At 45.1% G+C, this 22,718-nt stretch overlaps 1 protein-coding gene across 1 annotated transcript in view; it reads left to right on the forward strand.

The window, feature by feature from the left end:
- LOC146858038 (uncharacterized) overlaps positions 1 to 22,718 on the forward strand; it is a 271,763-nt gene that overhangs the window by 159,883 nt on the left and 89,162 nt on the right. The window contains exon 5 of the mRNA XM_085648815.1: positions 4,506 to 4,621. Coding sequence (XP_085504941.1) covers positions 4,506 to 4,621 — 116 coding nt within the window. The remainder of the gene's footprint in view (positions 1 to 4,505; positions 4,622 to 22,718) is intronic.

Raw genomic sequence — 22,718 nt, forward strand, 5'->3', positions numbered from 1 at the left:
AACAGAATCCATAAAAGATCTCATCAGGTGCTACTGCTAAACATCAAAAACAGGTACCAAAAATTGAGGTAGGCAGTCTAACGTACTTATTTCTCTATTAACCATGTCCAATATGTGTACCAATTAGTTAATTTTACCACATCGTAGTGTGCAAATTAATACAACATTCTAAATGTTTAAAGTTATGTAATCATTCAAAATGATACAATAACCATAGTGAAAAATAAGATATTTGTGTACTACCTATTAATGGTATCGTTGTTAGTTTGAACCATGTAGCATTATGCTATTTATCATTAAGCACTCAATTTGTAAAGTGGATCGAACGCATGTACTCTGGCGTCTTCCCCAGGCATCATCTGTGCAAGAGTTGCAAAATTTATAAAGAGATACTTAAAAGTGGGAGTTGCACATACATAAACATAACAATATGGGTGCTTCAAATGTAGAAGGTATTTTAAAGTTGACCATACCATATCCATGTTTTAGAATTGTTAGATATTAGCAAAACATATCATAAATAGCAAGTGTTCACTTGGAAGAACCAACTCGATGCTTGTAACTCGATGTTTTAACTTAAGTGCTGTCTTAAAATTGTACGGATGGCTTATCAAATATTCCTTATAGTCAAAGGTCAAACTTCCATATTAAGGTAACCAAATGTGTAACTCGAAAATTATGGAAATATATTAGTTAGGTGATAAGATCTATATTAAGTTGTGCCATTATTAACAATCACCTATGAAAAACAGGTTGCATGTAAAATAGCATCTTACTTGAGCCATCTTTGAACTTAATATGGATTTTCACCAACATTAAATGTTGTAGAAAATCACACATGTGGGCTTCAAGAGTACATAGCATTTAGTCTTCTTTAGCTTTGTAGGGGTCAAACTGTAATTATCATTGGTCTATACAGTGATAGATGTTGCCTACTTAATCTGTACTTTCACAGCTGGTTCGTGAGTGGCAGCTGCAAAAAGGAAATTATCAGGGAGACTAGGACACAAATGTGTCTCTTCAGTCACTAATCTCTGCAGTTTTCAAGACCTCATTTTCTATTGCATATTGTTGATTATAAACCAGACAGCTGTACATTACCATCAATGATGCATTTTGATTGGCTCCCAGTCGATCAATATCTACTCAGGAAATTCATACCTAGGGGCCGATTAGGATGACCGCCCGCCACCCTAGCGGTGTTGGGACTGGCCGCCAGTGGTGCTGCGGTCCAGCACCTGCAATTAGGATGCCACCACCACCACAATGCTGGGAATGCACTGTGTGCATTGTCATGCACACCATAGGTACCCCCCATGTGCACCCCCCACGCCCCCAATACCCTGGGGACCCGTAACGGGCCCCGTATGCAAAATCCGCGTGCCTTTCAGTGGCAGCAACGTCACCACGGAAAGGCTGCTTCCCGCTGCCTTCCTAATATGGATGGCAGTGTCCATATCGGGCCCCTTTTCCACCCGGTCACCTATGTGGCCGGCGGAAAACATCCCCCCCCCCCCCCCGCCATACTAATATGGTGGGGGGGAATGGGTGGCGGGCAGGGTGTGTTGTAGGGCAGATCGCCACCGCCATGCGTGCTGTGGCTATCCGCCCTACATCCTTATCGGCCCCCTAGTACCTGAGAAAAGCCTCACTTCAGTATCAACTCACATTTCACTAAAATATCTTCATATAACGACAATCTGTTTAGATCACAGAATAAAAAAAACAGACTTTTCACATAGCTCACAGATTGTGAAGACGCTGGTAGGCATGCTGCTAAAGAATCATTCTCTTTCCTCTGCAAAAGGCGGAGTAGCTACCTGAAAATCTTTCCTACCTCTGCTGCTACAAGTGCGTGAAACAAGTAAATCTGCAAGAAAACCCATTTCCATTTGTATTAGTTATTTACATTGTTCAGAGTCTGAAAATGTGTACTCCATGACAGTTTGCACTGTTTTAAATTAGCAGCTTCTTTGTTCTGTCTTGATTACAAAGTTATGTTGTTTAAAATATGTATTTATTAATTACCTTTAAAAGATATGCAGAAGACCATTTTCTTCGAAAATATGTTTTAAAATAGTTTTTTTTATTTTCTTATATGTAACCCGCAATAAAATGTATTTGAAAGAATGTACATATTCACGCAGGGAGATACAACTATTGGCAAGAGGATGTGAGAAAAAGTAAAAAATAAAAAATAAATATCCAACAGCAAACCCTTTGAAGTCCAAATCTGTTAATTTTAAACAGGAGTTGTCTGTAATCGGCTTCCTGTTCCAGTAAAAAAAACTATACTCACATACATGTTAATGGAAGATTTAAAATTAGGGAGGTATTACGTGATAGAGGTAATGGGCAGCCTACACAAACATATCTGGGGAGGAGATTGAATTAGAAGAAAGATACACATTTTATGAGAAAATTAAAATCCAGTTGTTTTGAAAGACCAGAAGGAGTTACGAATGGTGTCAATGTCTTCAGTAAAGTACTGATGTAGCACCTAATACCTGAAAAAGGTAGAGACACATCAGCATTGCTTAATATATTATCGAAGCTCTTGGATCGAATTGGGTGGTTTGGTGATGAAGCTCTGCATCTCAAAGCATACAAGATCATTGTGACTCATAATACATTCTTTTTGGTTGGGTACCGAAAGGTCCTAGCAAAAGAAGTCTCTGACATTGATACACAGGCATTCTGGAAATGTGTAGCAGTCGGTGCATTCCAGAGTGGAACCAAAGATTACAGAAAAGGGCAGGTTAATCACTTCACAGATCTCTTCAGGGAGGGCGTCTCAACCAGGGAAGCTGAGGAGTAACTACTTTGGGTGATAACAATAATAAACCGCTAGTCCTTCACTAGTGAAACTGGAAGTATGACCGCTAGAAAGAGTCCCCAGACATAGGTTCCTGCAGGAGCTTTTCGATATCTGAAAATTTTCAGATCTCCGTTATTGTTGGAAGTTATTTTTGGGTTTGCATCAAAATTAAAGCTAGATTCAGCACCCAGTCTTCCCCAGATAACATTTTTGACCAGTGTTACTAATAACGCTTACTGGAGCCCTGCTACATTCTGGGCAGCTTAACGTCATTTTGAGGTCCTGAGCAACTGCAAACATTCAGTTTAATTGGTGGTTTCTAGGTGCTTTTTAACTTAAAACATGCAAAGTCATATCTCCGCTTTCCTTAACCCTTTCTTATATTTTTAAGTCATCCTGCTTATTACATTTCTCTTTATTTTTCCAAAATTAGTTTGGGAATTTTATTGTGTTGTGTGCTGCTTGTGCCACAGCTAACATGGGTTGATCAGGTTTTTCCTAATTACCAGTGTTTTGATCTAGCAAAATATTGTCTTACTTATGCTCTCAGAACACTTCCATCATAACTAATAACTCAAAATGGTACAATTTCAATTAGAGATACGTATTGTTTTGTTGATGCCCTGTGATAGAACTTTATTTGTTCCCTCATTCTTTGTCTTTTGAATAGTGTATTCCGATTCATGGGATTTCTTGGGATAGGAAGAGGCAGATGCATCTGAAAAAAAGGGATTACTATTATTTTACAGCTAAATAAAGAAGGCTGCAGAATTGATTCCTTAAGGATCTCACTTACACCATAAATAGTTATAATATTGAAGATAGGCAGACATGTGGGTTTATTAAGCCCTCTGAAAGTACAACATTTTTGCAATGTTGCTGCAAGCACTTCGGATTCCTCTAGATGTATACCAGAAAGAAGTTGTTTCACTCAATTCGTCAGAATGTTTTTTGCTAATCAAATGCTTACAGTCAGCCAGCCTATGCTTCAGATGATATCCCGGTATGGTTGTGAAAGGAAACATCAATGGAAAGCTATTTTGTCATGCACCCTATTATTATAGTTCCAAAATGAGAAGATGGCAAAGGTTAGGGTACGTAGTTTATTTTACCCATTAAAAAGCCAATGACGCGTACACATTTGAGAGGTATTTGTGTGTTTGACTATAGAGCTTATGCTGACTAATCATAGTTTTATTGTTGTAGCGGGCATCTACAGGCAGAGCCGCGGTAGGTTTTATATATACTGTTGAGGGAGTGTAAATAATCTGGGTAGGCGGTTTGTGCTACTTGTGTTTAATACAGGAGTGCTATGGATAGCTTCATATGTAAGTTTGTCAGATTATGATTAAGTGCTTCACAGTTGGCAGCTGGGGTAGGTTAGTGCTCTGACGCTGCAGGAATAATTGCAGGAGGCGCCCAGAGATGAGATAGATTTATCGTTTTCATTGACAACTAGGGTGACTGCCTTGTATTTGTTTGGGACAAGATGGTTGTTGTGCTGTTGATAACTGGAGTGGAAGTAGAATGGTGGGGTGAGACAGCATAGGTAGACCATAACTTATGAATAAATGTCTGTTTGAAGAATCTTGTCAAATATGAGTCAGAGAAGTACGGGGAACTCACATTCATTTTGACTTCTGATCAATTCATTAAAACACTGTTAACTTAATGTTTTGTTTATTAGGGATACCTTGTTCCTTGAAGATTTCAGCCTACGTGATGTGATTTCCAAGTTTCAAAGAGTACAGACTGAGGATGATCAGTCAAACATTGTACTGTCCTACCAGTGTAAAGATGAAGGTAAAATGTGTAGATTTTCCAGCTGCTTAATCTTATATATGCTTTTCCATCTGTGACTTATCATATATTCATGCTTTATAGACTGTTACCGCAAGTCATTGAGGATCCCTGCTCAATTCTAAACAGTCATTGTTTCTATGAATCAAAGAGGCTAATGAAGATCGTCCTTCTGGAGCCATCACAGTATTGGCAAATTATCAAGGTCCAGCACGCAAAGAAGCCTGATGATCATATCATACTTACAACATAAATCAAGGGACATGCCCATACCTTGTATTGTGTGAATGAAAATATCTTGGTTGGTAGCATCTGTCAACCGGTGGTCCATTAGCATTAGCACCACAAACGGGTAACTTTATAAGTTTGAAAGCAGTTTTTTAGTTGTCTGTAAAATTCTTCTTTAGGTCCTGTAGAAAGTGTGCATCTAGTAGGGCTCCACAAAGAAACGCAAGCAGCTCAGCAGAAAGGGGCGCTTCAATGTTGAAAGCCACAGTTTTTTCTTTCACCTCTGCTGTTCATAAATTCTTGTAATATCTGATTAATTGAATCACTGTCTAAGGAAGTTCCTTAGTGTTTTTTTGTTGATTTTTGGGCTGAAGTTTGTCTTTTAACCACCCTGAGACAATGCTAGGGGCTGAGGCTCTGTCAACACAAGGATTTATAACTATCCAATATTATCTTTTCAAATAATTTATCTAATAGAGACATCTAGCTTCAGATTCCTTGCCTTTGAGTTATTCCAGGCATCAGACTGGATCCGTAAACCTTTGGGTGAGCAGTACCCCTGCGTGTCTTCGGATGGCTCCGTTTAGTTTGGCACGGCGCCATCAGCGTTGTTGCTGTCAGATGTGATGTGGCTATCACATATATAGGTGCCACGTAGGCACCCGGACGTCAATTATTTTCTTTCCGTGCCAGTTTGCGCTGATCCAGAGAAGAGCTTCTCTATCTCTTTTTGACCAGCATTTTTCGGCGTTCTGTCAAAGCATTTTTTCTTGTGTGTAGGTAGGATTTTAGCCTTGTGGGGCCAGTCACTGCACCATGTCAGTTACCAACCCCCACCTTGTGTGCTTATGGTGTCTCGAGCGCGACCACAATTCGAAATCGTGCTCGGACTGGCGGGCCATAGCACCGAAGGCTGTGAGGAAGCAGTCCCTAAAGCTGCTTGCAGCCCAGCAGTCGATGCCATCTAGTGTGACTCTGAGGAGGTTTCAGTCCTGATCAAGGAGGTGGACGCAGGACACATGCAGGTTCTTCGTCGCAATCGAGGTCCTTGGGACATTCCGGAAAGAAGCACAAAAAGAAGTCTAAAAGGACTTTGACTTCAACTTGTCTGTCGGCTGGGAAGATGAGTGAGGAATATTGATGTTCAGGCACGGTTCTGTAGAGCCGTTGCCAGGTCCTACTCCGCACCTCACTGAATATCTGGGAGCCGGAGCTCCCCCTCCCCACCCCCCCTTTTAGTCCTTCCCTCCCCCTTTACCCACATCTGACGAACAGCTGGCGGAGGATAATCTTATCTTGCTCCGAGAGGAAGTTACAGCTCTCCAGGCCAAGGAGGCTATAGAAAGGGTTCCGATATCAGAAGTAGGCATTGGTTGTTATTCCTGCTATTTTCTGATACCCAAAAAGAACAAATGTCTTCGTCCTATTCTGGGCCTTCGAACTGTCAATCTTTTTCTCAAAATCGAGAAATACAAGATGCTCACTTTGGCTCAAGTCTTGTCTGCCCTAGACCAAGGTGATTGGCTGGTTGTGTTGGGCTTGCAGGATACGTATTTTCACATCCCCATCCTGCCTGCCCACAGGCGTTACCTGCAATTTAAGGTAGGCCACTAGCACTTTCAGTTCACCGTGCTCGCATTTGGCCTTACCAGCGATCCTCAGGTGTTCACCATATGATGGTGGTAGCAGCTCATCTGCAAGGTTGGGAGTTTCAGTTTTTCCCTACCTCGACGAATGGCTGTTGAAGGCAGCCTCGCCCCAATGTCATCTTCCACCTCCAGACTACGCCAGACCTTCTGCATTTGTTGGGGTTCACTATAAACATGTAAATGTGCCAAAGTCACACCTTACTCCTTCGCAAATGCTCCCTTTCATCAGAGCTGTTCTAGACACATTGCAGTTTCGGGCATATCCTTCTGAGCAGCGAGCCCAAGATAATCAGGTTATAATACCGATGTTTCAGCCTCCATCCTGGATTTTGGTGAGAATGACTCTGAAGCTGCTGGGCTTCATGGCCTTCTGTGTCCTGTTGGTAAATCATGACATATGGCATATGGAGGATCTTCAGTGGGACCTAAAGGTTGTGGGCGCAGCATCCAGGGAATCTCTCTGACATGGTACAGATCTCGGAGGGAACTGCAATGGACCTACAGTGGTAGCTTACTAACTGTGAGTGGGTCAGAGGCAGACCACTCTCCCTTCCCCAACCAGATATCACAGTAGTGACAGATGCGTCTCTCCTGGTATGCGGTGGCCATCTGGGAGATGTGGAGATCAAAGGACTGTGGTCTTCGGCAGAATCAGGACTCCACATCAACCTGTTGGAGCTCCAAGCGATCCGACTAGCATTGAAAGCATTTCTTTCCTCAGTCAAGGGGAAGTTGGTGCAAGTGTCCACAGATACAGATAACACCTCTGCTCTGTGGTACTGCAACAAGCGTCAAGAGGCCGTTCATCTGTGGACATGGCTGGAACATCATGTATTAACCCTGGTGGTTCAACATCTGGCAGGTTCTCCAAAAGCCTGGGAAGACAAACTCAGCCGTAGATGCCTAGTATATCAAGAATGCCATCGCCACTCAGAGGTGGCGCAAGGTCACTTTCATCAGTGGGGAGAGCCTTAGTTAGATCTCTTCGCCTCTGAAGAGAACGCGCAATGTCCGCAGTTCTGTGCCCTGGAGTTTTCAAGGTGGCTATCTCTCGGCAACTCTTTTCGTCCCGAGTGGAGCACAGACCTGCTATCCGCCTTTCCGCCCATGCCACTCCTGCCCAGAGTCCTCAATAAGATCAGGAATGACTGGGCACCGGGAGTTTGGTATCCCGAGCTTCTGAAAATGAGCATCGATCCTCAGATCAGGCTGCCCCTTTGGGAGGATCTTCTGTCGCAGCAGCAGGGAAGGGTCCTCCATCCGAACCTGTCAACCCTCCGCCTCCTTGCATGGAGATTGAACAGTGACAGTTGATAACTTTGCAAACTTTTGAAGGCAAGTAAAAAGCTGTCTTGGTGGTCAGGCAGGCCTCCGCCAAAACAGTATACACCTGTCATTGGCAAAAAAACTAAATATATTGTACAGAAAATTCTATTTACTCTCTTTCTTCTGATATTCTAATTTTTATTCTTCTCCGTGTCCATCAGGGCTCTGCTCTGGGCACTTTCAAGGGTATTATTGCTCTGTCCGTTTTCTTGCTGCAGCTCCTGACCAACCCTCTCTGTTATTCCCCTAATGTAAAAAGGTTTCTGAAAAAGCCTTGTGCATATGTTTCCCCCTTCGCTCTTCATCATACCTAAGATCTGAACCTGGCTCTCACTTATCTCATGTGTGCTCCCTTGAAGCTGCTACACAGCTGTCTCCTCCGGCTGCTTCCCATCAACACATCCTTTTTAGTGGTAATAACATCTGCCAGGAGGTTGAGTGAGATGCAGGCTTTATCATACAGGCTTCCATTTTTCATGGTATTCCCGGAAAAGGTGATGCTTCGCACCCGGGCCTCTTTCTTGCCTAAGGTAGTGTCCCCATTCTATTTGGGACAATCTGTCACCCTGCCCATCTTTAATGCTCCTTCACACCCCTCTAAAGATTAGGAGCGTCTCAGCGCTCCCTCCTTGGGGCACCAACCCTCATTTCCCACTGTTCATTCAGGGTTAATAATTCCTTTGGTGGTGTGAATTAAAGTTCTGTATGTGAAAGTTATTGCCTTTTTTTGTCATTTCTGTGTCTATTCTTTAGTGATTATTCAGTGATTGTGCTGCCCTTTTTCAAACTGTGATACAGGGACTGTCTGACTTGTATGTATTTAAATGCCGGAAAGTCAGCGAATGGAATTCTTTGTGTAATTGATGGCATGCCTTATTGTGAGTGTTTTTCCACACTTCTTCCAAAGTCCTTTGAATATCCCTTGTGTATTCCATTTTGATAGTATGGTGCCTCACACTAAGAGGGACTTGCATGTCAGTTGTACCTTCCTACCAAAGTCCCTTGTTCAGCGTCTTCCACAGCCCGAAAGCATGCAAATGAACACGCCCCACACGGAGCTATGTAACAAACATCTTTATTTCTCAACATACGCATTGCTTCATAACTTTTATAACACCTTAACACCTTCCAGCAGCTTACGTAAATCATGTTTAGAGTACAACCAGAACCACAAGGGTGCTAGTGCGCATAATATCAAGACACTACACCTTGTACTCTGCTGCCAGCATGAGTAACACCTGTGTTGCTGCTGCTGTTATTCTGATGTTCGTTTTACCTCCATAAGGAGTGTACATGTGCCACTTCCGTCCTGGGGCATGCCTATCTAAACATAGTGCTGGTTCCTCTTGGTATTTCATATGGCGAATTCTGTAATATACAGATGTAACGGGGGAGTGCAGGCATTTTAATTAACATGGCACTGTCCATTTGTAAGATTGGGAGATTCTTTCAATGGGACACCTGCCGCCACTTTGTGTAGCAGGGTAAAGTAAACTGTGTGCGGTGTGGCTTGACCGCAAGGCCTGGTCTGCGGTCAGGCCCTGCAACCAACCTCACACGTAGCCAAACCCATGCTGCATACGGTCTTTGGTCATGCGTGTTAGGGTGGTGGGGGGTTGGCCCCAAGCCATGCCCTGTTGCCATCACCCTCAGGCAACCAAGCCTTTCCTCCCCCACCCTATATATAAAGCAGATCTATTATTTTTCCCAAAATGACCAATAATGTTAATCAAATGGATATTTCCATAATGTCTTAAAAATATTTAATAAAGTGTTTTTGAACTAAAAAAATAAAAGAAAAATGATTGGGAATGACTCCATCGTCTGGATCCAAAAAGAGCGTAGTCGTTCTACCTTGACCGCACAAATAAGGCCCCGCTCGACGGCAGGCAGGCAGTTCAGAACCAAACCATTTCACACTGGGTTGTTCTCTGTATAAAGATCTGCTACACCCTGGCTAAAAAGCAGCCTCCTGAGGTCTCCCCGGGCCGTTCCACCAGAGGAAAAGCTGCGACCACAGTGTTAACTCATGGTGTTCCATCTGCTAGGCAGCAACATGGGCATTCCTGCACACCTTTGCCAAACACTACTGCCTGGACAGTCGGGTCCGTAGGGATGGGCACTTCGCTTGTTCGGTCCTTCAGGACTTCTTATTCTTAGTTTAGTAAATCTGTCCACAGGACACCACCTGGATGCTATTGCTTGTGTGTCTATTTAAAGGTAAGGAATCTGGAGCTAGAAGTCTCTATCAGATGAACAAGTTACTTACCTTCGGTAACGCATTATCTGGTAGAGACGATATCGAGCTGCAGATTCCCTACAGACCCACCGATGCCTCCCTGCTCTGCGGACATATTTCTAGGGCTAGGTTTGCTCCCTTTTCAGGGTCCTAGTTTGGACACACACTAGTCATTTCCCTTTATTTCTCTGCGCTCTTGTCATATAAAGTTGTGAATAATAACTGACGTTCGCGCGCCTGGGTTGTGCCAATATAGGTGACTGCGATGTCACATCTGGCGCCTTCGGCACTGATGACTTGATGCAGAACCAAACCAAGCCACCCAATGGCGCGCAGGGGTACTGCTTTTGCAAAAGTTTCCAGATCCAGTCTGATGCCTGGGGAATTCAAAGGTAAGGATTCTGCAGCTTGCTATTGTCTCTACCAGATAATGCTTTACCAGAGATTTGTAACTTGTTCATTTTGTTGACATTTAAGAACAGTTCATGGAGAGTCATACACAATCCTGAATTACACTAAGTTCTTTCAGCTTTTTTTTTGTAACAACTTCACATAATAAATAACACATTTATTCGGTCTGCAGAGGGACCAGTGTGTTCCAGATATAGTCTACATTCAAATGTCCTAGCTTCACAATAATTGACTGTATCTCATTCTCAATGTGTGGAACTTCCCTTGGTCTATTTACCACGGTGTATGAGTTGTGCCGTCTTCATTCATGCTAAAAATTGATTGTGTGTCTAGCCAATGAACGAGGCATTTAAAGAAATTATGCTAATCCCTACCTCTCTTCCCGATTGACTTCAATACGCAGTTCTAACAAATATCATGGGTGTTCGATGAAGATGGTGACGGTGCTGTAGTCTTATTTGGCCTACCACAGGCTGACATAGTCTTAAGCAGTAGGCCATTTAATTCTGTTTTCCAGACTAAATGAGAAAGCAGTTCTTAAAGTCCTGTGTTGGAAATTTTAGTCTTTAGGGTGGATAGAAGTAAAGGGAGGTAAGGGTAATTTAAGGTTTCCGTGGTGTGAAGAGGTAAAGGGAGGTGAGAGTAATTTTAGGATTTAGGGTTGGGTAGAAGTAAAGGGTGTAGGGGTAATTTTAGTGTTTATAGGGTGGGTAGAGGTAAAGGGAGTTAAGAGAGATGTTTGTGTTCATTGGTGGGTAGAGGTAAAGGGAGTTAAGACTAAATTTAGGGTTTAGGTTGAGGTAAAGGGAAAACAAATTCAATATCAACAAAGATGCTGTGGCAGCCATTTTAAGACTCCTGGTGTCAGTCTCCTGTCCTGAAATAAAAAATATAGTGGGCAGGGTAAGGAAACCCTGACCTCCTAGACATAGCGGGACCCCTCTGAGGCCAAGATGGCAAAAATATATATTTGAAGCATGGCTCCATGAATAAAAAAAATTCAGGACTGCCCTTTTTAATTATAAACCCCCGGGTCCGGGTGACGGAGGGTGTCACTTTATTATTAAAACAAAAGGGGGAGGGGTGTGGGCATGTGCCCCCCTCAGCAAGCCACCAAATGTCCCAGTGGATGCCATTGCACTGGCCTGCCACACATATTTATTAAGAACGTGGGGCCCCCCTGCCAAGGCCATTTTATAGAACTGGATACCCCATCCACGGGGGGGGGTACCTCATATATATATATATATGGGGAGCGTGGCTCACGTCTAGGTACCAGAGCCATCTAAATGCTCCAGGGACATCATCTCTCAGGGATCGCAGCATTGCCGTGTCCAAGGTTCTCTTCCAGGGGATCCTCATCAAAGTCATAAGCACTGAATTTTCCTGCCCACATGCGGGGACCCCGAAAATAATAAAAATGATATATGAAAGATTATATATATATATATATATATATATATATATATATATATATATATATACATACACATACACACACATACAAGCACTCTTCCATTCCGCGCTTCTGCCACCAGTCACGGCAAAAAGAGCACGGACCACGATTCTTCAAATACCGATAAGTTTTATTGTCCTGTCGGTAACATCGACAACACAGCAGCCATTACGCGTTTCATCCCTGCATGGGGACTTGATCACATGACATATATATATTGTCTCATACCAATGCAGCTCCCATCTAGGAGGCTAAACAATGGAATAACACACATAAAACTGTATTTGCAAACATAAAAACACAAGAGGGCAAGTAGCACTTGAACTCTGTTTTTTAATGAGTAAAACTCATGAATAGTAAACTGCAAATAAAGTAGACATTGTTAGCCTACAGGCTGCATTGTAAACCAATAGCATAGAAAATGAAAGCATTTTAACACAAAAAACTGGCACCGTGCCTTTAAGGCAGCCATGACCCCTAGCTTCCCATCATGCCTCAGGGGTGACAGTTAGGTCAGTTGTTCTTTCCGGCTCCTTCAGTCAGGACCCTGGATTATTAGCTCTTCCTTTTTTTGACTTTCTGTCAAAAAATATCTCATAAAATTCTAGTTTTTCTGCTTTCACTCGACATCTTTTTGCCTTAGAGTGAAAGGGACACCTTTTTTGAGTTCCAGAAAAGGTTTATTTTCTTCAGAAATGCCTTCTTTATTTGACCCTTGCCCTGCCTGTGGCAAGAAGAAGGCCAGATCAGATACACACCCTGTGTGTATTCTCTGCCTCCCTGAGTCTCACTCTTCTAACAACTGCCATCATTGTAAGAAGTTGTCGAGAAGGACCATCAAGGACAGGGAGAGGATTCGACTTTATGGCCTCTCTGAAAGAGGTAGGTCCCCTTTGAGGCAGCAGAAGAAGAGAGCTCGGTCGACGTCGAGAGGAAAAGTCCAGACCTGTTCTTCGTCGGCCGGACCTGTTCTCCGTCGGCGAAATCATCGTCAACGAAGGTAACCGGTCCTCCATTGACGTCAACCAGGCGACATTCAACGTCAAGAGACAAGTCTCCGTCGACGCTGGGTATGCGATCGACGTCGAGGCACATCACTCCGTCGCCTCATCATCGTTGATCGACGTCGAGGCGCAGGCCTCCATCAAGATCAGTCCAGAGATCTTCGACGTCGAGGCACAGGACACCTCCTTCGACATCGAGGCAGAAGTCTCCGTCGAAGCCAGGCCGAGGACCTTCGACGTCAATTCGACACACTCCATCATCGACGACGAGGCAGAAATCTCTGTCGATATCGGTGCAGAGATCTCTGCCGTTAGCAGTCCCAACGCCGGTCGACGTCGAGGCACCAGTCTTCAGAGCGGGGGCGGCGGACGTCGAAGCATGGCACTCCATCGGCATCGGGTAGACGTTCGACATCGAGAGAATGTTCGGCTGCAAGGTTAAGTACTCCTTCCAAGAGGAGAAAGTCAACGACGAGGCAGACGTCTCCGTTGAGGCGACAATCTGTGCAGAGGCGCTCCAGATCGCAGTCGAGGCACCCACCCAAAGAAGCCTCACACCCAATAAGCCTGGCCACGTGACCGACATCTAGAACAGGCTCTCCCAGTTCTCACCGAGGATCGACGTCAAGGTCGCCGGAGGTGGTGATCTCGACGTCCAGCGTCAGGGGGACACCAAGATTCCCCAACCAGGCCTGAACAAGAAGAGGTGAACTCCCCTCCTCCTGCACAGTCTCCTGAGGGCCGAGAGAGGCACAGATCGCCTTCCATCCATCTGTCAACACGATGGAACAAGCCTTTGCATCACTGGTCCACGGTCACAGCCACAGGGGAGCAGCATTACTCGAGCCCTCTTCACAGATCTCCGTTGGCTCGTCTGGTACAGGCTGTGGATAGAGAACGTTCTCCTTCAAGAGTCAGAGCTCGCAGCCGCACTCCTGCGCACTCGCACAGAAGGATGTCTAGATCTGGAAGCAGGAGGAGAACACACCGATCTCCAAATCCGTCCTCTTCTTCCACTCGTACGTCCCCCAGAGACTACTCGCTTACTCTGACCGACAGTCCGCCGTCGAGGGTCTCTCCGGTGGATGATGTCTACACTTTTCAGGACATTCTTGGTAGAAGGGCGACGAAGCTAGGCATTCCTATGCCGACTCGTCAAAGTAAGTCGTCGGTGATTTTTGAGACTCTACACCAGCGGGCAGCATCTAGACCTCTACTACCATTAGTACCAGGCCTCATAGAGCCAGTGATGGACATCTTTCTCACACCGGCGAGTGTTAAGACCGCTCCAGCGAGAATCCTTAAAAAGTACCGCTCACCAGAGGACGATCCACTCTTCCTTAGAGCTGATCCTCCCCCGGATTCTGTCATAATTGCTGCGGCAAAGAAAAACTATGCTGTCCCTTCCTCCTCTACTGTTCCACCAAATAAGGAGAGTAAAATACAAGGTTCGTGGGGAAGGAAGGTTTTTGGCACTTCGGCCTCTATGTTGAAGATCTCCAATGCATCGGCTCTCCTGGGCCGCTACGACAGATCTCTGTGGGACTCACTGCAGAGATTCACTGAAAAGTTGCCGCAGGAAGACCGCAAAGATTTTGAAGAAATCTTGCAAGAGGGCAGCTTGGTGTCTAACCTGGTTATCAGCGCTGCGGCTAATCTGGCTAACCTTTCGGCTCATGCTTATGCGCATGGGATATGCACAAGAAGAACATCTTGGCTCCGACTTACAGCGCTCAAGCCAGAAGCGCAGTCACGCATCTTGAATCTTCCCTTCTCCAGTTCTTCTCTGTTCGGGGCTCACACTGATGAAGAAATGTCCCGGATGAAAACAGAGCTGGACACACTGAAGGCAGTGGGCCTCGAGGAAAAAAAGGAATTCCGCAAGAGATGCAGGCCTTACAATCGGCGATCCTCCCACCAGAAGGTTCAAACCCCTCATTGGCAGAAAAATCAGGATCAAGGTCAACAAAGATCTCAGTATCGGGGCAGACGTTCCTCCAGAGGAGGAGGAAACCAGCGTCAACTCCGCCAAGACGCAGACAAAGCAATGAGTGCCCACTTCCCCCATCGCTGCTCACCACTCCAGTGGGGGGGTAGTATCGCAAATCATCTGCTGCAGAATGGGTACTTTCTACGTTTTAGACACCGTCCTCCCTCAATCCCACCAGTTCCATCATCGTGTCATCAACTGAAGCTCTTAAGAAAGTCAGCCATCGAGAAGGTGCCAGTATCTTAGAGGGAGAGGGGTTTACTCAAGATAATTCTTGGTAAAGAAGAATGGTCGAAAGGCAGAATACAGACCCATTCTGGATCAACCAATCAATCAGAAAGGAGAAGTTTCGCATGTTGGCTCTCCATCAAATATATCCACATCTCGGGCAGGGAGATTGGATGTGTTTGCTGGATATGCAAGATGCATACTTTCACGTTCCGATCAATCAGCATCGCAGACAATACCTAAGATTCTTGGTGGGATCCTCTCATTACCAGTTCAAAGTACTGCCCTTCGGGTTGAAGTCAGCCCCCTGGGTGTTCACGAAATGCATGGCGGTAGTGGCAGCTGCACTGCAACGCAGAGGCATCTTCGTGTACCAGTACTTGGACGACTGGCTGTTGAAAGGCCCTTCTCCAAACAGTGTGAGGAGTCATTTCCTGAACTGTCTCGAACTTTGTCACCGGCTGGGCCTGCATGTGAATTTCGACAAATCGACTTCACTGCCAACACAGAGAATACATTACTTAGGTGCTGTGCTAGACTGCGAGGTAGGAAAAGTGTTTTCTCCAGAGGAGCGACAGTGTTCCATCATACGGAAGGCTGCCGGTTCGTCGGATTGCCTCCTTGTTAGGGTCGATGGCATCATGCATCTTCTTGGTTCCCAATGCTAGACTACGAATGCGTTCTCTTCAGCAGGATCTGGAGGACAAGTGGGACCAACAGGCAGCTTGCTGGGACGAAAAAATAAGTCTTTCAAACGCAGCAAGAGCTTCCATCCCTTGTTGGATGAAAAAGGAGAATATGCAAGTCGGAATTCCTTTTCATCAAACTCCGCCTGATCAAACACTGATCACGGACGCTTCACTGCAGGGCTGGGGATCCCACATGGGGCCTCTCCAGACTCAGGGTTTATGGTCACCAAAAGAGCGATCCTACCACATCATCATGCTGGAGCTGAGGGCAGTTCACCTAGCCCTCAAGGTTCTCCTCCCCTCGATTCAGGCAAGTTCGATCTTACTACAAACAGACAATACCACCACAATAAACTACCTGAACAAATAGGGGGAACTCGCTCACGCACACTGTCACTGGAAGCTAAACCCTCTGGCATTGGCTCCTGGTGCGGAATCTGTCAGTCACAGCAGTCCATCTGCCGGGAGAACAGAATGCGAGAGCGGACGCTCTCAGTCGTCACTTCGAGGACAGAGAAGACTGTGTTCTCAACGACAAAGACGTCGAAGACATTTTCCAGTCGTGGGGTCGTCCCACCATCGACCTCTTCGCGGACGACGAAAATACGAAATGCCGAGACTTCGCGTCAAGATCTTACCGACCAGGATCGAAAGGGAATGCCCTTTTGATGGACTGGTCAGGGGCATTTGTTTACGCCTTTCCACCCCTTCCTCTCATCTTGAAGGTGGTGACCAAGCTCTCTCATTCACACACGAGAATGATACTGATTGCCCCGGACTGGCTGAGACAATGGTGGCACCCGGACCTTCTGCACTTATCAGAATGCCGTCGCAGAAAGCTGCCGTGCAGACCGGACCTGATGTCCAAGATGAACGGGAGGATTCATCACCCCAACCTTCCCTCACTGAACTTGACAGCATGGCTCCTGAGGTCCTCCAGTATGGCCACTTAGGACTGCCACAGGACTTCATGTCCATCTTGAAAGAAGCAAGAAGACCGTTCACTAGGCACTCATATGTGTGCAAGTCGAAGCGTTTTTATATGTGGTGTGTTCAGAACAATTGTAACCCAACCAAAGGACAGGAAGAGGTCATCCTTCCATACCTGCTTTATCTGACGAAATCAGGTTTGAAGTTTCCTTCCATTAAGGTGCGCTTAGCAGCTATCACTGCATATAGACGTTCACCTTTTCAACCTTCCTTTTTTCAATTACAGGTTGTTAAAGACTTTTTACAGAGTTTAAAGAAGGTCTACCCTCCGGTCCGGCCTCCTTCCCCACCCTGGGAGCTAAACTTGGTGCTTTCAAGATTGATGGGTCCACCTTTCGAACCCATACATAAAGCAACCTTACAACACCTTTCTTGGAAGGCGGCATTCTTGGTAGCGATCACGTCAGCTCGCAGAGTGAGCGAAATACAGGCTCTCTGCTCTAAGGAACCTTGTACAGTCTTCCATCTGAATATGGTCGTATTGAGGACGCACCCCTCTTTCCTCCCTAAGGTGGTGTCGGATTTTCATGTGAACCACCTTTTTTCCTAACCCCTCCACTCCAGCTGAGAGGGCTTTACACTCTTTGGACCTGAAAAGAGTTTTAAAATTCTATCTGGATAGGTCCAAGTCCACGAGAGAATCTGATGAACTATTTGTTAACTATGGGTCGATCAAAACAGGTTTTGCAGCTTCAAAGTGGTCCATCTCCAGATTGATAGTTTCATGTATCAAGCTAGCTTATCAATTAGCGCAGAGGCCCCTTGGGTTTACTCCCAAAGCGCACTCTACCAGAGGAAAAGCGTCTACTACTGCTTTTCTCCAAAACGTGCCCATATCTGAAATCTGTAAGGCACCGACTTGTAGGTCCGTCCATACATTTATGAGGCACTACTGTCTAGATTCAGACACCAGAACAGACACCCAAGTAGGCCAGGCCTCCTTGAGGAATCTGTTCAACAGATGATTACGGCTGTTTTTGTATGTTGGGTCATTCTCTCTCATTTGCCTGCAGGTGGAGGATGGGCTTGCTATTCTATTCAGTGCTTATGACTATTGATGAGGATCCCCTGGAAGAGAAGGATAAGTTACTTACCTGTAACCCTAGTTCTCTTCCAGGGGTATCCTCATCAAAGTCATAAGCAACCTACCCTCCTCCCCAGGCAAATGAAATTCTCTTCATTGTTAAAGGATATCTTTGTGCCCTGATCTTCAGGGTTACGCAAAGTACAACTGACCTAACTGTCACCCCTGAGGCATGATGGGAAGCTAGGGGTCATGGCTGCCTTAAAAGCAAGGTGCCAGTTTTTTGTGTTAAAATGCCTTCATTTTCTATGCTATTGGTTTACAATGCAGACTGTAGGCTAACAATGTCTACTTTATTAAAAACAGAGTTCAAGTACTACTTGCCCTCTTGTGCTTTTATGTTTGCAAATACAGTTTTTATGTGTTATTGCATTCTTTCGCCTCCTAGATGGGTGCTGCATTGGTATGAGAAAAAATACACTTACTTAAGGGGGATCCGCATATGGACTGCAAATACCAGCATGCAGCAGTCCGTTCTAGCAGCGTGAATTGCAATATCTCTTTAAAGGCAAAGGAGGAGCTTCGAGCAAAACTCTCTGAGTGGTCAAGTGAACATTCAAATAGCCACCAGGTGCGAGACTCTTTTGATTGTAACTGGCACTGAAGAAAGCTGAATTGCTGAAACGCGTCTGCCGCATTGTTACTTAGTTTGCGCTGTGAACTCATCTTGAATAAACCCTCCCGCATGCATCCTGGCTGTGTCGGACCCTTCTTATACTGTTTGAGTGGGGATTTGGACTCTATGTTACGCCAGCATTGCAGGCACTGGCTTTTCCGACACGCCCTCTCGATCAGGAAGCACCGCGTTAGCCAGCAACCTTTGGACTTGTGTTTTCAAATGCACAACGCGGCGCCCCCCTATGCGGATGAAAACATCACTGTGTGAAGATATTACTGCGTGGGGAGAGAGGAGCAGCACTGACTGCAGGGAGCATCGAGGGGTCTCAGTGAGGACATCTAATCAACGGTAAGCTGCGGTTGGTGTAGTCCGGAGGCCACATTGATGGGACGCCACTTGGTGTTTCGGATTTCCCACTTACTTAAGGGGGATCCGCATATGGACTGCAAATACCAGCATGCAGCAGTCCGTTCTAGCAGCGTGAATTGCAATATCTCTTTAAAGGCAAAGGAGGAGCTTCGAGCAAAACTCTCTGAGTGGTCAAGTGAACATTCAAATAGCCACCAGGTGCGAGACTCTTTTGATTGTAACTGGCACTGAAGAAAGCTGAATTGCTGAAACGCGTCTGCCGCATTGTTACTTAGTTTGCGCTGTGAACTCATCTTGAATAAACCCTCCCGCATGCATCCTGGCTGTGTCGGACCCTTCTTATACTGTTTGAGTTGCCATGGAAGAAGGGCGGGGATGGCCCGAAACGCGTCGCAAGAGACTGTTGAGTGTTTGAGGTGCTAGCAGCTCCTTTGTGGAACCACGTCTCCAGCGAGTGCTTCCCGCAAAAGGCAAACCCTGTTTTTCATGTAATTCGGCCCGCCAGGTCGAGGGATAGCACCACCGTGATACCCTTGCGGGTCCGGTGCTGTTTATTGGGACAGCTGATTCCGTGAGCTGGAGATTGCCTGGTAATGGGGAGCTGTGATACACTCGAGCACTAAAAAAGAACTTATGTTTCAAATTTTTGAAGAGGTTTGAACAGATCCACATGGATTATTTATTCTCAATAAACTTCCAGTCCCATAATCCTTTGCCACGGCGTGTGTGTTCTGCCGGCCCACATGGGCGTGACTTTCATTTAAATTTGGGGGATGTACTGGAAGCTGTGTTTGACCCACCAATTGACAGTTTTGCCATAGAAGAAACGCTTCGCAAGAGACTGTCGAGTGTTTGAGGTGCTAGCAGATCCTTAGTGGAACCACGTCTCCAGCGAGTGCTTCCCGCAAAAGGCAAACCCTGTTTTATTTATATATATATATATATATATATTTATCACGTGGGTGGGAATATTCGGTGCTTATGACTTTGATGAGGATACCCCTGGAAGAGAACTAGGATTACAGGTAAGTAATTTATCCACCTAATCCCTGGGAAACTGTTGTTCCCTGCCCGCTCGGGCAGAGAGCACTTCAACTCCCTGGCTGTGCTTTCGTGGGCGGGGAATACAGGATAGCTCCCACCCGGCGGGAACAGAAACAAAAGTTCCTCCTGTCACACCTGGGATGGGTGCTGTCAGGGAATCCCGCAGGGCCATGGGGGCCAGCAGCCTCCCCCTACGGCCCACAACGGCAAAACATGACGTGGGTACCCCAGATGGGACCAGGACACCCACCAAACAAACAGGAAGTCCGGCTCCCACTGCGTCCGGAATGTAGAGAAACACAAATAGTGGTGTACCACCAGCAAGTAACCATGCAGAAGATTGCAAATCAAAATGTAGAATGTTCCATATCTCCTTCATTTTGCTTGTTCGATAATCACAAAAATCCAAACGTTACAGCGAACAACAAAACCAACACTTTTTGTCCACCACCTTGAACTTCTTCAGGGAATTAATATTATAAATGACCAACATGTCATAAGTTACTTTCTTGACTCTGTGTTCAACCTTAAGAAGATTTCCATATGTGTGTGGATACCTATTTTATTTCAAACCCTGTTTCATCCAGTCTGACCCCGTAGTTGACTCTTTAGTCCGTGTACAGTCCAATACACTAACCGCACCGCGTAGGTTCAACTGGATAAAGCTCTTTCACTGGTTACTTGCTGGTGGTGCACCACTATTTGTGTTTCTCGAAATTGTGGCCCTATGGCGCACCCTTGAGCAGTAGGAGTATGTTGCGAGTTCACACCACTATATTCCATGTTTATATAATTACTTAATTTGAGACAGATTACCTTACATTCCCCAAAATCTACAAAAAACTGTTGTCACAGCACTAATACTATCTAAACTGCATTATTGCAATGGATTATATATTCATTTGAAACAAAAACTACTACATAAACTCTAAACACTGCAAAATGAAGCAGCCTATCTCATAGTTGGACTAAGTAAATTTCACTCAGCTACCACTGCACTGGAAAATCTACATTGGCTACCCATAAATAAAAGAATAGCATTCAAAGCTTTGTGCATCTCCTTCAAGGCTTTGCACAACATTGGATACCTAATTCAGAACTTTTCCTGGTACACTCCTACTAGGTCTTTACAATCTATGACTGCGAAAAATGTGGTAGTTCCAAAATTCAGGAAATCTCTTTGGGGAGGCAGGAGCTTTGTGCTATGCACTTATGCACTGCAAAATTGTGGAACTCTCGCCCCCACAACCTCATCCCACAACCTCAAAGAATCAACCCACCTATTGCAAATTAGGAAAGCTCTTAAAACATGTTCTTTTACCCAATAAATGTCCCTATGAAATTTCTCAGCTTACCTTTCTTTCATTCGTTGCAAGCTACAGACGGACGAGGACGTCTTTTCCTGATTCCTTCAATCCTTGGCGATCGCTGCGGTGGCACCCAACCCTATTTCACCGGCTGGTGATGAAACTTTAAAAGTATCTGCAACGAACAGACGATCCTGAGGGGTGTCAGCTGACACCTCCACGAATAAGACACAGGGAAGCAAATCAATACACTTCCTTGTCACTAGGCTGTCATATTCCTTCCTGTCCTGATGAAGACCCGCCTTAGATGCTTACGAATCTGCACTACATCTTAGGGTCGATACGTCGACGTTACTAGTTCAACTTGTCCACGCAATCCCACAACTAGAATAAGGAATACTATATCCTGTTGTGGTCTATGAATCCAATGTTGGACTTCTGTTTAAATTTTGTCCATCTGTGTAAATATGTGTTATATATGTTATTTTTGTACAGCACCATGTCACTAAACACGATCAGTCACTAATTGCTCCACAGTCCATGTGCTTTGTTTTGTTGGACAGCCGTATATATTTTCTTGATTTATACAAAAAGGAATTCATTTTCTGAACTTATTTCATCGTTATGTGTTAGTGTGTTCCCTTCATTGGCTGATTAGTGAAATATTCGTGACTCGTATTAAGTACATTAGAAACTAAGTTTATGTGACTCCCGACAGAGCCACTGTTTTTGCTTTACCTTTCTTTCAAGGCTACACCAAGACACCCTAAGGTATTTGAGCACTATTTAAAACCAACATACCAAGGGGAGATGCTGTTCATAGGAGCTCGCTGCTCAGTTGGTAGCTTTTTTGCATCTGGAATGTGGGTGCTGGCAGGGGAGCCAGAGGGGCCGACGGAGGCATGGGCCTCCCTCCACAGCCCTACCATTTAAAAACAGTGTTGAATGCCTCTGGTGCGAGTTGTAGATGGGATTCGGAGAAATAGGACACTCCACCTCCTATAATTCCCCCAGACCATTTCAGAAGGTATGAAGAGGGGCAGAAATCCACATGCACGGCTTTGGAATAGCAGAGACCCAGAAGTTGTATTCACTTGACCAGGCTTAATATGCTTACATTATATATCAAACGTTTGCTGCTGCTGCCACTGGCATCCTTCCCACGGGGTGCATTACAAATTGTTAGATCAGGTTCCATGCATACATTCCAGTTGCCAAGTTTTATGAAGATGGACAGTTGTTAAGGAAAGCAGGAAAGGAGCTGCTTTAACACTTCACATAAAAAAGAAATGCTGGTGTTGCAAGATGCATTGTGAAGATTGTGTATTGTCTAGGGCTTAACTGGGTAACCACTAGCAGCCCTGGCACAAATGCTCAAACCAGCCCTGCTCCCTTCCTCTATCTCTTTTTTCTTCCATCCATTCTCTCTCCCCTTCCACTCTATCTTCACTATCTATGATCTCTCTC

Source organism: Triturus cristatus, chromosome 3_2 (genome assembly GCF_964204655.1).
Source record: "Triturus cristatus chromosome 3_2, aTriCri1.1, whole genome shotgun sequence".
Lineage (NCBI taxonomy): Eukaryota > Metazoa > Chordata > Amphibia > Caudata > Salamandridae > Triturus > Triturus cristatus.